Here is a 12025-nt window from a genome sequence, read left to right on the forward strand (position 1 = left end):
GTAGCTACCCACTACATTGATGAAGCGTCGCTGCATGTCGTTATTATTGGTTTAGTATCATCAAATCTTCTAAATTGCTCTTTTTTTGTAAGGTTTTGGTACATTATTAGCATGTATAGTAAAACAATGAGTATCTCTTTCTGAAATTGCTAAAACGGTTGTTTATGTGCTGAGCATCTAGAGCCACTCCACAAATACACCAATCTAATATAGTAATATTACTGTGTACTTGACTCGTTAAATAAGGAAATTGGCGACATAAATATAGGATCAATTGAATCATGCCAGATTCTTCGTCGCATGGATACTAGTGGAGCTCACGATTGCTACTTGAGCGCTTTATGCTGTATGTGATATGGATATGACCATGTTTTCGCCGACATCCTCGTTAAACGCATTGGCTTCCTAACTAGTGTAGATTCGTAAGAAGCAAGCAATAAGCGAGAGAGCCAATGACCTTTGGGTCTCATCAAAGATGAATCAAGAGTAAGTGTCAAATGTAGTGCGAGAAATTGTGTGGGTGGCACAAGCATAAAAAGTTATATGGTGTACGACAGAATTGACAGCTTTTCTATTTTTACAGTAGGGTTTATAATAATAATAGTAGAAATTTTTCCTGGTGTCGCATCTTCAATTAACCATTTTTACCAAACGGGGACAAGAACTGTAGCACTTGAAGGTCGTGACGCCAAATGAAAAGGTTCTATCTTTTGAGATTTTTATTGGTGGCGGTAAAAACAGAGCTACAAGGGGGGAAGAGGAGATATGCTTTTTTATGATAGTGACAGTGGTAGTAGAAGTAGTAGTAGTGAATGTACAAATAGTGTCTGTTCATGCTTTCGTATATACATTTTGTTAAAAAAGAGGGGAATGTTTAAAAGAAGTGTGTATGTGAGTTGCAAAAACGGGAAAGAAGAAGAGGAAGAAGAGGAGGAGGAGAATGAAAATAAATAATAGAAAAAGGCAATAATAAAGATATTTCAGAATTGTTGTTCTGGGGATACACGTGCAAGTGTCGCAAAATGATGCACGGCGTCAAACATGGTACGAGCATCTTCCGCTGGTCTTTTACCAGCTTGTTCGTTGCCGTTAATATCATTATTATTATTGTTATTATTGCTTTGCAGTAAGAACAGCTCGTTGTTCGGAGTTTGCCAATGAACAACTGTTTCGAGAACCTCGTTGACCTCGGCCGGGACCCACCATTCTGTATGGTCCGCCTCTAGAACGAGTTCCAAATGGTCCTGTTCCGACAGCACCTGCTGGTTAAAGTGCTCGACAATGTCCTGGACTTGGGCTCGCGTCGTATCAAACAGAACGGGAAGTTCGTACGACACAATATCCGCTATCGTCCGCTTAACGTGGTTGCCAAGATACCGGTCGACCGAAGATAGAAACTGTCGGGCGTGCGCCTCGAGGCAAACGTTCGAAACTGTGGTAGGTGTCGTTATCACCAATGTATCTTCTCGTTCGTTATAGCTATCGTCATACTGTTGTCTCTGTTGCCCTTGTTGTTCGTCAGGAATGCACAGCTTCTGGACCACGAGTTCTACATATGACTGAAGCGATGCCTTGTTGAGCGCAGCAGCATGTCGACCCCATACAGCTGGAAACTTGTCTTCGATAAATGCTATAAGTTTGATATTAGAGTTATTCTATCTACTTTCATGTATTAGGTATACGGCTCAAATACGTAGCCTAACCTTCCCAGCAAAGAAAGATGTATGAGAAGAGAGTGAAAGAGAAAGATACTTTACATCCAACGGCGCCTTTCAGCTGACCCTTCAATATGTGGACGTCGACAGGCGAAGACAGCGAAGGATCGTGTTGAGGTGAAACGTTGACATTGACATGAATGGAGTCTCGGAATTGTACCGAGATCTTTCTTGAGAGCATATAAAACGCATTCTCGAGATGATCAAGCAAGAGATGCGTGGAAAGCAGTTGAGCGTAGCGAGATACGTCGACGGCAAATAGTTCGGAAGAAGATTGTTGTAGTGGCTGTGAGTTTGCCGTATTCTCGAGTAGTTTATCCGTCGTCGTCCGTGTCGTCGTGGTCGGCAACCCTCTGACGATGGTGGATAGAGCCGTTATAAGCAGCAGCACCCAACAACGCATCCGTAAGAGAAATAACACCACAAGAGGAAAAAAGCAAAAAAAAAAAAAAAAAGATCGCCGCTCGCTTGATCATTTTTATGTCAGCAACCAGCAACAGCCCGCTTGCCCGCTTTTTCCGACGATATTACGTTTCAGTAAAAAAAAGTCTTTTTTAGTTTTTTCTTGTAGAAGCTTGGCACGAAGAAAAAAAGCAAGTAGGGCAAAGACAAATTACACGCACACACACACACACACAGAGCACTCGCAAAGTGACAGATAAACAAATGTATGGAGGGAAGGGAAAGAGAAGGGTGAAATTATTCTGCTATTGCTGCTTTACTGGTAGGACCGTCTGCTGAAGCAATGGCCACTAGTCTGAACCTGCCAAAACCTTGCAGTGCCTGGAATTCGTCTTCAGTCAAGTCCACGCCATTCTCCTGGTCGGGTGTCGCTGTGGGCTCGAGCGACTCGATAGGGTTACACAGGTCCTGGACCGATAATCGTCGGGTCTTTGGCGATGCCGATGGCTCTTGTTGTGGCGGAGACGGGTCGTTGTTATTATTAGCCTCGTCGTCGTAATTATTATCATTGTCCTTGTTACTGCTATTCATTCTAGGTTGCTGTTGACTGTGCTGATGATGCAAAAGGTAGCTCTCGGGCGACTCGTCTGGATTCCTGACGAGATAACTCGCTAGTCGCGGCAAGATCATTTGGCCTGCCAGAAAGTCTTGCTGTGACCCGCGACGACGGCTACTACTGCTTTGATGAGTGCTTTCGTAGTCCATTTCATCGTCGTCGTCTTCTTCGTCGTCGTCTTCGTCGTCGTCATCGTCGCTATCATAATATCCTCGTCGTGCTGGTGGATAAGGATGGAAATGTACTTGTGGTGTGATGCGGTTGGACGAACTGCTGGTTCGTCGTCTATAATACGAGGATGAAGAAGAATAGTCTGTCATGTCGGCTGATTCAGTAGGTGAAGGTGGTGATTCGGGATGATGAGGATGTGCTTGGCCGTGGATTCCTGCCGCTGCCGCTGCTGCTGCTGCTGCTGCTGAAGAAGCATAGTGAAATTGTGCTGAAGGAGGAGGATGAGGAGGAGGCGGTAGTCCTGGTTGAGCATGTGGATGTAATGGGTGATGATGCCCCACATAGGGTGGTGGTACTGCTCCTGCACCTCCGTGTGGCGGCGGTGGCGGTGGCGGTGGCCAGACTGCTCCTTGCGAACTGTACGTAGAATAGTAAAATGGAGCCTGTTGTTGTTGTTGTGCATAAGGATGCTGTGGGTGCGGAACATAGTTCATCGCGGCTTCGTCTTGGCTAAGTCGCCGAAGCTGGGCCATCATGGCACGTTGTTCCTTTGCGTTATGACGACGCTTATGTGTAGGCGGATGATAGCTCGCATCGCTGTCTTCATCAGCCTCGTTGTACCCATCGTCGTCTTCCTCTTCGTCATCCGAGAAGCGGCGTCGATTCGCGAGGTTGCTCTGGACAGAGCTGCGACGGGATGGTGGCGGTGATGGCATCCCTGGGTAATTCTGTTGCTGCTGTTCGCTGGATTTCTTCTTGGTGCTGACTTTACTGCTTCGTCTCGATGATTTGCTCTTGTTGTGTGTCTGTGTATGTTGCATCATGTTGTCAAAACGGCTAAACATTCTGTCGCAGCCGGGAACAATGCATTTGAATGGTTTCTATTGAATTATTGAATAGAATAAGGGGGAGAAGGTGTGAGCACGTATCGACGAGGCAATGGCATCAAATTGACAGTAGTAACTAGGGGAATTAAACTACCTCGCCCGTATGCTTCCTAGTGTGTCGGTGATTGTTGTTGTATTCTAGTTAGTTACTAAGCTTCAAAGGTATTCTAATTTACAGGAAACGGCTACCTCATGTGTCGTGCCAGATGCTCGCTCCGAGTGAAAACCATGCGACAATCACCATAACCCGTACATTGAAACAACTTTGGCTTGCCACTGCGCGAAGCACGTCTCGATTCGCCGGCAACAGACTGTATTTCTGGCGGCTCGGCCGAACTCTTCATAGCTGCTAGTATTATTCTCCGTGCAGGTTCAGAAAAAGGAAGGAAGGAAAGAGGAAGAGAGGAATAGTATCTGTCGGTTGCTGGTCTTGTTGTTGGGGTTTGGAGGGTGGGGGATATTTGTAACTGGATGAAATATTATATGTCCCGAAACCTATTGAGATCATTGTTTGGACCTTTTTCAACGCCCTGTATCGGCTACTTTTCATTATAATCCGAACCATATTCTGCTAGTCGGAAGTATTCCACACTTTGGCCTTTTCCACTACACTACTACTAGTGTTCCCTGTGGCCCCATATACACTTGGTGCAAGCTTATTAAAAAGCCCCTCTAGCACACCATAACAGCGATACTATACATGAGTGACATACACACGTGGTGACGTGAGACTAAATCACAGATAAGTGAGGTCAGTCAAATTGCAAGGTGTGGCACCCCTGGTGCCTTGCAGCTTTATTACGTGTTATTGTTACTATCGCTCGTCAATTTCTTCCATAAATTCATCCGAGGATGATGACTCGTCTCCTATGTCATCGCCATCATCGTCGTCGTCTTCCAGCTCCATTTCGTCGTCGTCGTCGTCATCTTCATCACTGCTATCAACAACACGCCGCTTGCGCTTACGTGGGGTCTCTGCAGGTTTTTTCCGTTCCTGCTTTGGTCGTTGTGATGTTCGTGAAGGAGCAGATGTCTTGCTTGATTGTGGTGGTACTAATAATTCATAAGATACGAGCTGTCAGAAGCGTTCTGCTATTTTCATTTCCGCGCGCAATTTCTAATTAAATTTACCTCGTTTTCTTAAGTTCCGTTTAGGTGCCTTGGTAGCTTTGGATGATGACGATGTTGCTGTTGTTGTTGTTGAAGTTCCGGCTTCTTCTTGTGGTTGTTCCTGTTGATCTTGTTGTTCTCCATCCTGATTTGACTCGTCCCCGCCATCGCCCTGTTTTTCTCCGCTTTCCTTTGCTAACTTTTGCTCCAATTCATCCAAAAGGGATTTGAGCTCAGGCTTGGCGGTCTTCTGTAACCGACCCTATATTCACATACATAGCAAACCATTCAGTAAAGGATCCATTGGTAACGATTGTGTAACCCTCTTCTCTTTATTTTACTGCTTGCATAATTTTTTTTTGTCATTACCTTCAAAATGATTTCTTGGAAACTCTTGTGCACAGGTTCAATGTGCAGCTTGTCTTGATACGCCGGTAACCCTTCTAGCAACTTCCTGAAACTACGCTCCGACTTGAATGGAAGCAACGATAAGCAGAATGCAATGTCCCGCCAAATTCTTTCATCATCCGTATTTACAAAACGTTGACAAAGTTTATCCACCACGTTTTCGGCTTGTTTCTCCTAAAGCATCGATTGATTCACTTTGTTAATTAATGCACTTCAAAGATCATCTCAATGGCGGTGGCAGAGGTTATATTATCTTCTTGGTGCTGACGATGAGCGCTGAGTTTACCTTTTCAGCAAATTCAAAAGAGAAAACAAATCGCATGATTCGCCGGAAAATCTCTTCGTCAACCTTGGGTTCACAATTGGTCAAATTGCTAATGATGTCCGGAAGATTATTGTAGATGGCATTGTCTTTGGTCGCCAGTTCGGTAAAGAAGAGCTTGGCTAAATCCGCGATGCGCTGATCTGGATCCTCTAAGCACTTTGCCATCTCGCTAATCTGGCCCTTGACCTTGACCATGCCGTTGAGGATAAGATGTGTCAAAACCATCACGGCGTTCTTTTTCACAATGCTGTTTTCGTCACCCAGTCGGTTGTACAGGAACGAAATGTTTTCGTCGATAAGCGTGTTGAAGCATACGGCCATGTCGCCCAATGCAATCACAATGTTGCTCCGGATCGTCGCGTCTTTGGATTTCTCCAGAATCGTGAAAAGAAGCTGTAGGTTCTTTTCGCAGTAATCTGAGCTGACACACATGAACTTGCCAAGCGCCAAGGTGGCCATTACTTGCAACGTTCGGTCCGTATACACCTTGTTGCGCGCACAGACTTCGGTCAGCAATGGACCAAAGCGTGCCAATAACGAGTTTGGCCCAAACAACACTTCACGTTCACGGATATGTGTGATGGTGTCGCCAATATCGTCTTCGGCTGTACCTCCAACTTGCTCCAGTTCTTCATCTGCTGCATTGTTTCCGCTAGTACTATCGCTACCGCCGTTGTTCTTCTTGGTGTTATCTGCGTTCGTCTTTTTCTTTTTCCATGCTGCTTCAATGATTTCCAGGTGAACAATTTGTTTTAGGGCGACGTGACCGACAATGAACAGTAGCTGACTAAGCTCTTTGGCACTTTGGTGGACTGGGTTTTGTGGGAATGGTAGCGCTTGTTGTGATACGCTCATGCCGTAATCGATATTCATCGATTCGCTATTCGCTGTTGATCCATCGTCAATTGCCAATCCTGTTGCTGACAGTGGCGTTTCGGAGCGTTCATGTTCGCCAAATACTTTGACTGTCCTGTTACGGATAATTTCAGCGCACAGTACGTCTGGATGTTCACCAAGCATATAGATTGCATTGATGGCCTGCTCCGTCATACTGAACCACTCCATCTCTTGGTTGGGGCTCTCGATGATATCTTTAAGACGAGCAAATACAGGATGTGTCATGGGTAGTCGGATACCAGCATGAGCACTTCTTCCTAATTGATTCGATCATACCAATGCATGCACCCACAGACAGTATTCGTATGGTTAGTAAGGAGAATTTCTATTATAGAAAGCTGAAAGAAGACTTTTCCCTCCTGATATACCTTTCTCGGGAGTTTTCGAGCCAGCTAGCCGTTGAAGAGCAATACAAGTGTATCTTGCCAAAGCCAAATCCGATTTACCCAAGGGACCAAGACCAATCCGTAAAAGCGTGTCCACTTTTTCATTGACGATTTCTGTTCTGGCTTTTGCAAGCATGCCGAGGATGATGATAGCGCCACGCCGCTGTTCCTTGGGGATATTGCCGCCCGTGAAGCCATACACACTCCATAATTTGTCAATCACCGTTTCACCGAGCAAATCCTCAGCCATCACAGTGCTCAAAAGCTGTTCGAGGGAAGTAAGTTCGGCGAGCGTTGTGTTGAACGTGAGTTGGATTAAATTGCGAGCAATGGTGTTGATGTTTTCGCGCTGGTTCAAGCGAGCGTCCGGATCCAAGTAGAGCTTGCGATAGCACTCAAGGAGCTTCATTTTCACGCCTTTGCCTTCATCGCTCGTGTCCTTAGTCCAGATCAAGTGAAGCATTTTGCGGATTCCGTCCTAGATAAAACCATTTAATGCCAACTGTTGATTTTTTTTTAAACCCGCTGTAATATCCGAGGAAACTTTACCGCTGCCGGGCTGACTTTGTATTCGTATGCTGTGACAAGGAACTCCATTGATTCTAGTACTTCTGGCTTGGATTTCGATGATAAAAGCTGGCAGATCAAAGGCATGGCTGTGTGTAGTTGTTGGATGAATTTGACAGCATCGGTATGGAACGCTCTCATAAGAGTCAGTTGTTGCATTTTTTCAGGTGAGATGACAGTTGGTTTTGGAGCTTTTGGTGGCTCTGAAATCGATTCTTGTGATTGTATCGGTCGATTCTCTTTTTCTTGCTCCTCACCCCTTTGTTGTTGTGAAGAAGAGGCATCTGAATCGTCGTTGTTTTCTCCTTCTTTTTCTTTATTCTGTTCGTTTGTTACATCCTCCATCTCGACATCTGAATCTGCTTCGTTTTCATCTTTTTCCTCCCCCTTCTCCTGTTTGTTGTTTTGTTCCTGTTCTTGTTTATCCACCACAGTAATGGGTCCGATAGCAATTGGCGGCATATCATCTTCAGTTGTTACGCTCTGTTGCATAGCAATCAATTAGAAAAAGATCAAATCATGTGTTAGGCTCTACACAGTTTGTTTGATCTCATAACTTACGGCCAATTCTTCTTTGATCTTGTCAAGCTTGGCTTGCCAGCTTTCCAAGCCCAATTCGCCGCCATACATGCTGAAGGGATGGGTCATTGTAAGCTTTGTTAGGACGCGAATGGCATACTTTCGCACAATACTGCTCTTGTCTTGCAGATGTCGCACGGATAAGACACATAAGGCATATCGTCGTTTAGGGAATTTTGTTTTCAGTCTACATAATTTGGAATTTTAGTCAGGAAAGCGTTTGGCGTGCCTGATGTATACGTATTAATGTGGAGTATGGGGGAAAAGGCTTACTCTAGTATTCGCAGGTATGTTTGCAGTACTTTCGATCGAACAAAGGCAATAGGATCGAGCATACGCTCCTCCAAAATGTCAAAGAATCCATTGATTTGTTCTTTTTGAGAAGGGTTGTCCTCCATATGAGCTGTTAATTCGATTATCAGCGTGCCTAATGCCTCAATGATAGCCATGCGCATCGTGTATGACTAATCAATTGGAGAACGTTAATTTAAAGCATTTAATCCGGTAAGAACGAGGGAGGTCCGATAGATGGATAGTCTGATAGTATACCTCGCTTCCAAGTTGATGAACAAGTAAGCCCAGATTTTTTAGGATTGTCTTTGGTGAGAGTTCAGCAAGTTTGATGAGAAAAGCAGCAAATGTCTTTGCATTGGGCGAGTCCTTGACTTCTTTGGATGAGACATCCTTAAACTCCTTGTTACTTATTTCACGGAGGATCTCGTCGGCAAGCTGGGTATAGTCTTGTTTTTCAATCAGATACTTTAATAGCTCGGCCATGGGTTCTGCCGAATGCTCCCAATACTGTAAATCCTGCATGATTGTTGTTTGCGCAGCTGTAAACATATACAAGGTCCATCATTTAGATGTATATATACTTCTTGCAACGATCCGTCCTCTTATTAATAGCTTACCAAACATGTAGCCATAATACTTTATGCATAATCCCAGAATCCGAAAAGCACGGAACTTGATTTCCTTTGTATGTGATTTCGAGGTTGCAGGATCTTCAAAAATTTGGAATGCTGGTTTTGTGAAGAGACCAATGAATGTTTGTCGCTCGGGTGTCAGGGTCCATATTTTGGATATTTTGATATCGAGGAGTCGTGCGATCAGGTCGAATGCTTTAGTTTTGTGTGCGCTATAGTCCGTTACTTCTGATGAAGTTGCTCGGGATTTTCCTTTCTACACATATGTGCGTGTGTATATTTGCCACTATTAGATCCACTGCCTATATATACACGCATAGGCGCGTGAAAAGGATGGTGCTGTTCTTTATTTTCTCCTTCGTCATCGTATTATGAATTACCTTGGGCTTAGTGGTAGTAGATGCTGCTGCTGCTGAAGTAGCTGATCCCTCGTCTGATACAAGTAAGGTCCAATGCACTAAGAAGCCGTAATGCTCGAGGCTTTGTCGATGACCAGCAAACGTATCTTTTTCATTGTTGTCAATATCATCGGAGGTTGCTTTAATTTCTGCCCTGAAAGCTGTTCCATCATTCATTAATCGTTGTTTCGTCGTTCGCCGTAGCATATACAGTAAATATAAGAAATAAGTAACCTTCACATTATCGTTTATTCTTTCTTGTCATCATCATTTACCAGATAAAAGGCTGTCCATCAACTTTGAAGCAACTTCTTTGGTCAAGTATTGAAAGTTCTTTAAAAAGCTGCGGATCTTGTCGAACACTAATGGATCTGTAATGTTGTCTGATGCCACTTCAATCCGGTCCGTGATATCTACAGTCAATTCGAAATTCGTTTTTTTTCCGAATTTCAAGGTGAGCTTTTTCTACATGTCTATCTGTGTGTTGTTGTGCCTTGAGAAAAGAAACAAACTGACCATATAGGTATCGTGTCAATTCTCCTTTTGTTTTGCCCTGAACCGCCACTTCATTTGGAATGTAGTAGGTGTGGTTTTCTTCTTGCTGAAGCCGAAGGAGCTCATCGTGCAGTACAAAAGAGCCGGACATGCGATCAATGAAGAAGAAAAAAAGGTAAAGAATTCAATCTGTACAATAAAAAAAGGGTAAAAGCGGAGAAGAATCCGGAAATGCCTTCTCGTCAACGACAACGACAAAGACGCGTGTTGTCGCCCTCCGCGCTCTGTTGATTTTGTTTTACGCGTACTTTACTGGTCAAACGCGCGAACAGAAAAAGCTACTCCTACATTCATCCTTACAAAATGTCGATTATTCAAGTGCACTTTCTAATCGTGCATGCTGCTCTGTGTGGATACAAGAGCATATCAGCATCCATAGCAGGATATATGCAACTGCTGCTTGACTTGAAAAACATGTATTCATCTAATAATTATGAAGCAAGATTGAAGTTCGTTAGAGCTCGATGTTAGTGACGAGGCAGCAAAGCAGGGGATAGTGACCCAAGTGCTGCCTACTCTAAACTCATAGCTTTCTTTTGGTATGGTTCCCGAGCTAACACAATCGATGTTCCATCGAAAAGCTGAAACAGACATGTGCGCTGTCAAAAAAACGACCGAGTTTCATCAAAATAACATCATGGTTTCGTCAGTAACGGTGAGGTAATTTAGGGGTTTTCTATTCTCTTTAATAATAAAATATAAGTACCAGGGTCCCACCCTCCTTTGTATCTGTTATTCGCAAAGCTCCACAAGACCTATTACTAAAGAATATGTCCAGCGACGCCAACATCAACAGCAAGGTAAACAAGAAACTTTTTCCCTTTTTGCGTGCATCTGCTGAGTCTGGTGATGAAAGGAGGTATTGGGGCAGCTGACACTGAAAGGACACAATTTCAGATTCAACGTGAACTCGACGAAAACAAGCCGATGAGCAAACAAGAAGCTGCCAACATCCAGTCTTCTGCTGACCAGTCTGGCTCGGACCAACAGCACAAGAGACGGGCACAAGGCGCAGCAGACCAGCAAGCCACGGACAAAGAACGAGAAGAAATGGCAGAGAAGCGCAAAGCCGCCGGTGAAGATCATCCATACTTGCATTCCACCTTTAAGAAATAGAATGAACGGCTCTAGTATGGTAGTCTTTTGCCTCCAATATGTAATACATTGAGGTTTTGAGAGAGCGGAGCATCCAAAGACCAGGCTGTCCCTTAAAGCCGCCCCACCTCCACAAGGTGGATCTGCCCCCGATGCGGGAAACGGGAGGAAGCAATGATCTATCCAGTTTTCTAGTCATCTGGAAATGCCTGCAGATCCAGCAGGACAACCTGTTTCAAAACAGGCTATAGATTTTTGCCTTTCCTTTGTGTGATTTTAAACCAACGACAAGAGGAAATCATATATAACAAAGCCGGGGGGCGGTTGGAATATTCCTAATTGTCTGTTGAGAAATGCTGGTGACCGCTACCGTCGCACTGTGGAAGATGATCTTTCGACATCCTCCTGCTATGTGTGTATACGCAGACATCCTTTCAAGACAAGGCTATGTCCTAGATAATGCGTGAGAGAAATAACATTTCTATTTTCACCGACACCAAAACCCCCTTTATTTTGCCTATAACAGTACATATTTTCTTGAATATGGGTAAAAAGCCAGATGATGGCTTCCCGCCGCACTTGCATCCCGCTTTCCGCTGCATGGCATGATTTCATATGATCGAACAAGGTCATGTGGAGCAGCACCTACAATAGCACTCTTTTTCGATCGAACAGTCCAGCAACCATCGTTATACAGCACAGGATCTACTGATCTCTTATATTACCAGCTCATCTCCCACTCCAGTTAGTACTACTCTAGAGAATGTAATCAGGATCCCCAACAAGTAATACGCCATCCAATGACGGGACATGTGATTGAAAACAATATGTGGGTGGTTACACTAACGAAGAAGGGCATGATTACTGTGTAATACCATGTCTTTAGGTATAACATATTTTGCATTCAATAGTGTTGCCGCATCGGCACCCATCGGCCATCATTGTTCGAACCAGACAAGCAAAGGGATGCGTTCATGGTGCAGCAGCT

At 44.3% G+C, this 12025-nt stretch overlaps 4 protein-coding genes across 4 annotated transcripts; all 4 read right to left on the reverse strand.

Annotated features, from left to right (window-relative positions):
- Positions 1-553: 553 nt before the first annotated feature.
- On the reverse strand, positions 554-2140 carry BDB00DRAFT_802410 (uncharacterized protein). Its single transcript, XM_053121951.1, has 2 exons — positions 1758-2140; positions 554-1630 (listed from the first exon to the last, which is right to left on the reverse strand). The coding sequence occupies exons 1-2, from the start codon at positions 2116-2118 to the stop codon at positions 981-983; spliced, it is 1011 nt and encodes a 336-aa protein (XP_052984163.1). The 5' UTR covers positions 2119-2140; the 3' UTR covers positions 554-980.
- Positions 2141-2229: 89 nt separating this feature from the next.
- On the reverse strand, positions 2230-3026 carry BDB00DRAFT_802413 (uncharacterized protein). The gene has a single exon (XM_053121952.1). It carries the CDS (start codon positions 2880-2882, stop codon positions 2415-2417), a length of 468 nt encoding a protein of 155 aa, XP_052984164.1. The 5' UTR covers positions 2883-3026; the 3' UTR covers positions 2230-2414.
- A 1486-nt stretch (positions 3027-4512) lies between these two features.
- BDB00DRAFT_802417 (armadillo-type protein) lies at positions 4513-10206 on the reverse strand. Its single transcript, XM_053121953.1, has 13 exons — positions 9904-10206; positions 9663-9800; positions 9370-9548; positions 8975-9245; positions 8613-8896; positions 8337-8527; positions 8046-8250; positions 7467-7967; positions 6900-7395; positions 5596-6788; positions 5271-5483; positions 4923-5163; positions 4513-4844 (listed from the first exon to the last, which is right to left on the reverse strand). The coding sequence occupies exons 1-13, from the start codon at positions 10031-10033 to the stop codon at positions 4606-4608; spliced, it is 4281 nt and encodes a 1426-aa protein (XP_052984165.1). The 5' UTR covers positions 10034-10206; the 3' UTR covers positions 4513-4605.
- Positions 10207-10582: 376 nt separating this feature from the next.
- BDB00DRAFT_802419 (uncharacterized protein) lies at positions 10583-11323 on the reverse strand. The gene has a single exon (XM_053121954.1). The coding sequence runs from the start codon at positions 11030-11032 to the stop codon at positions 10628-10630; it is 405 nt and encodes a 134-aa protein (XP_052984166.1). The 5' UTR covers positions 11033-11323; the 3' UTR covers positions 10583-10627.
- Between the last annotated feature and the right edge of the window lie 702 nt (positions 11324-12025).

Source organism: Zychaea mexicana, assembly GCF_025766255.1.
Source record: "Zychaea mexicana strain RSA 1403 chromosome Unknown BDB00scaffold_7, whole genome shotgun sequence".
In the NCBI taxonomy this organism is placed as follows: domain Eukaryota; kingdom Fungi; phylum Mucoromycota; class Mucoromycetes; order Mucorales; family Lichtheimiaceae; genus Zychaea; species Zychaea mexicana.

Bases quoted from the DNA above. Each gene is read 5' to 3' on its own strand.
- BDB00DRAFT_802410 (XM_053121951.1), bottom strand. From the start codon at position 2,118: ATGCGTTGTTGGGTGCTGCTGCTTATAACGGCTCTATCCACCATCGTC. The intron at 1,631-1,757 runs GTAAAGTATCTT...TCAAACTTATAG, and splicing joins GCTGAAAGGCGCCGTTGGAT to CATTTATCGAAGACAAGTTT.
- BDB00DRAFT_802413 (XM_053121952.1), bottom strand. From the start codon at position 2,882: ATGGACTACGAAAGCACTCATCAAAGCAGTAGTAGCCGTCGTCGCGGG.
- BDB00DRAFT_802417 (XM_053121953.1), bottom strand. From the start codon at position 10,033: ATGTCCGGCTCTTTTGTACTGCACGATGAGCTCCTTCGGCTTCAGCAA. The intron at 8,251-8,336 runs GTAAGCCTTTTC...CAAATTATGTAG, and splicing joins ACATACCTGCGAATACTAGA to ACTGAAAACAAAATTCCCTA. The intron at 7,968-8,045 runs GTAAGTTATGAG...GCTATGCAACAG, and splicing joins AGATCAAAGAAGAATTGGCC to AGCGTAACAACTGAAGATGA.
- BDB00DRAFT_802419 (XM_053121954.1), bottom strand. From the start codon at position 11,032: ATGGATGATCTTCACCGGCGGCTTTGCGCTTCTCTGCCATTTCTTCTC.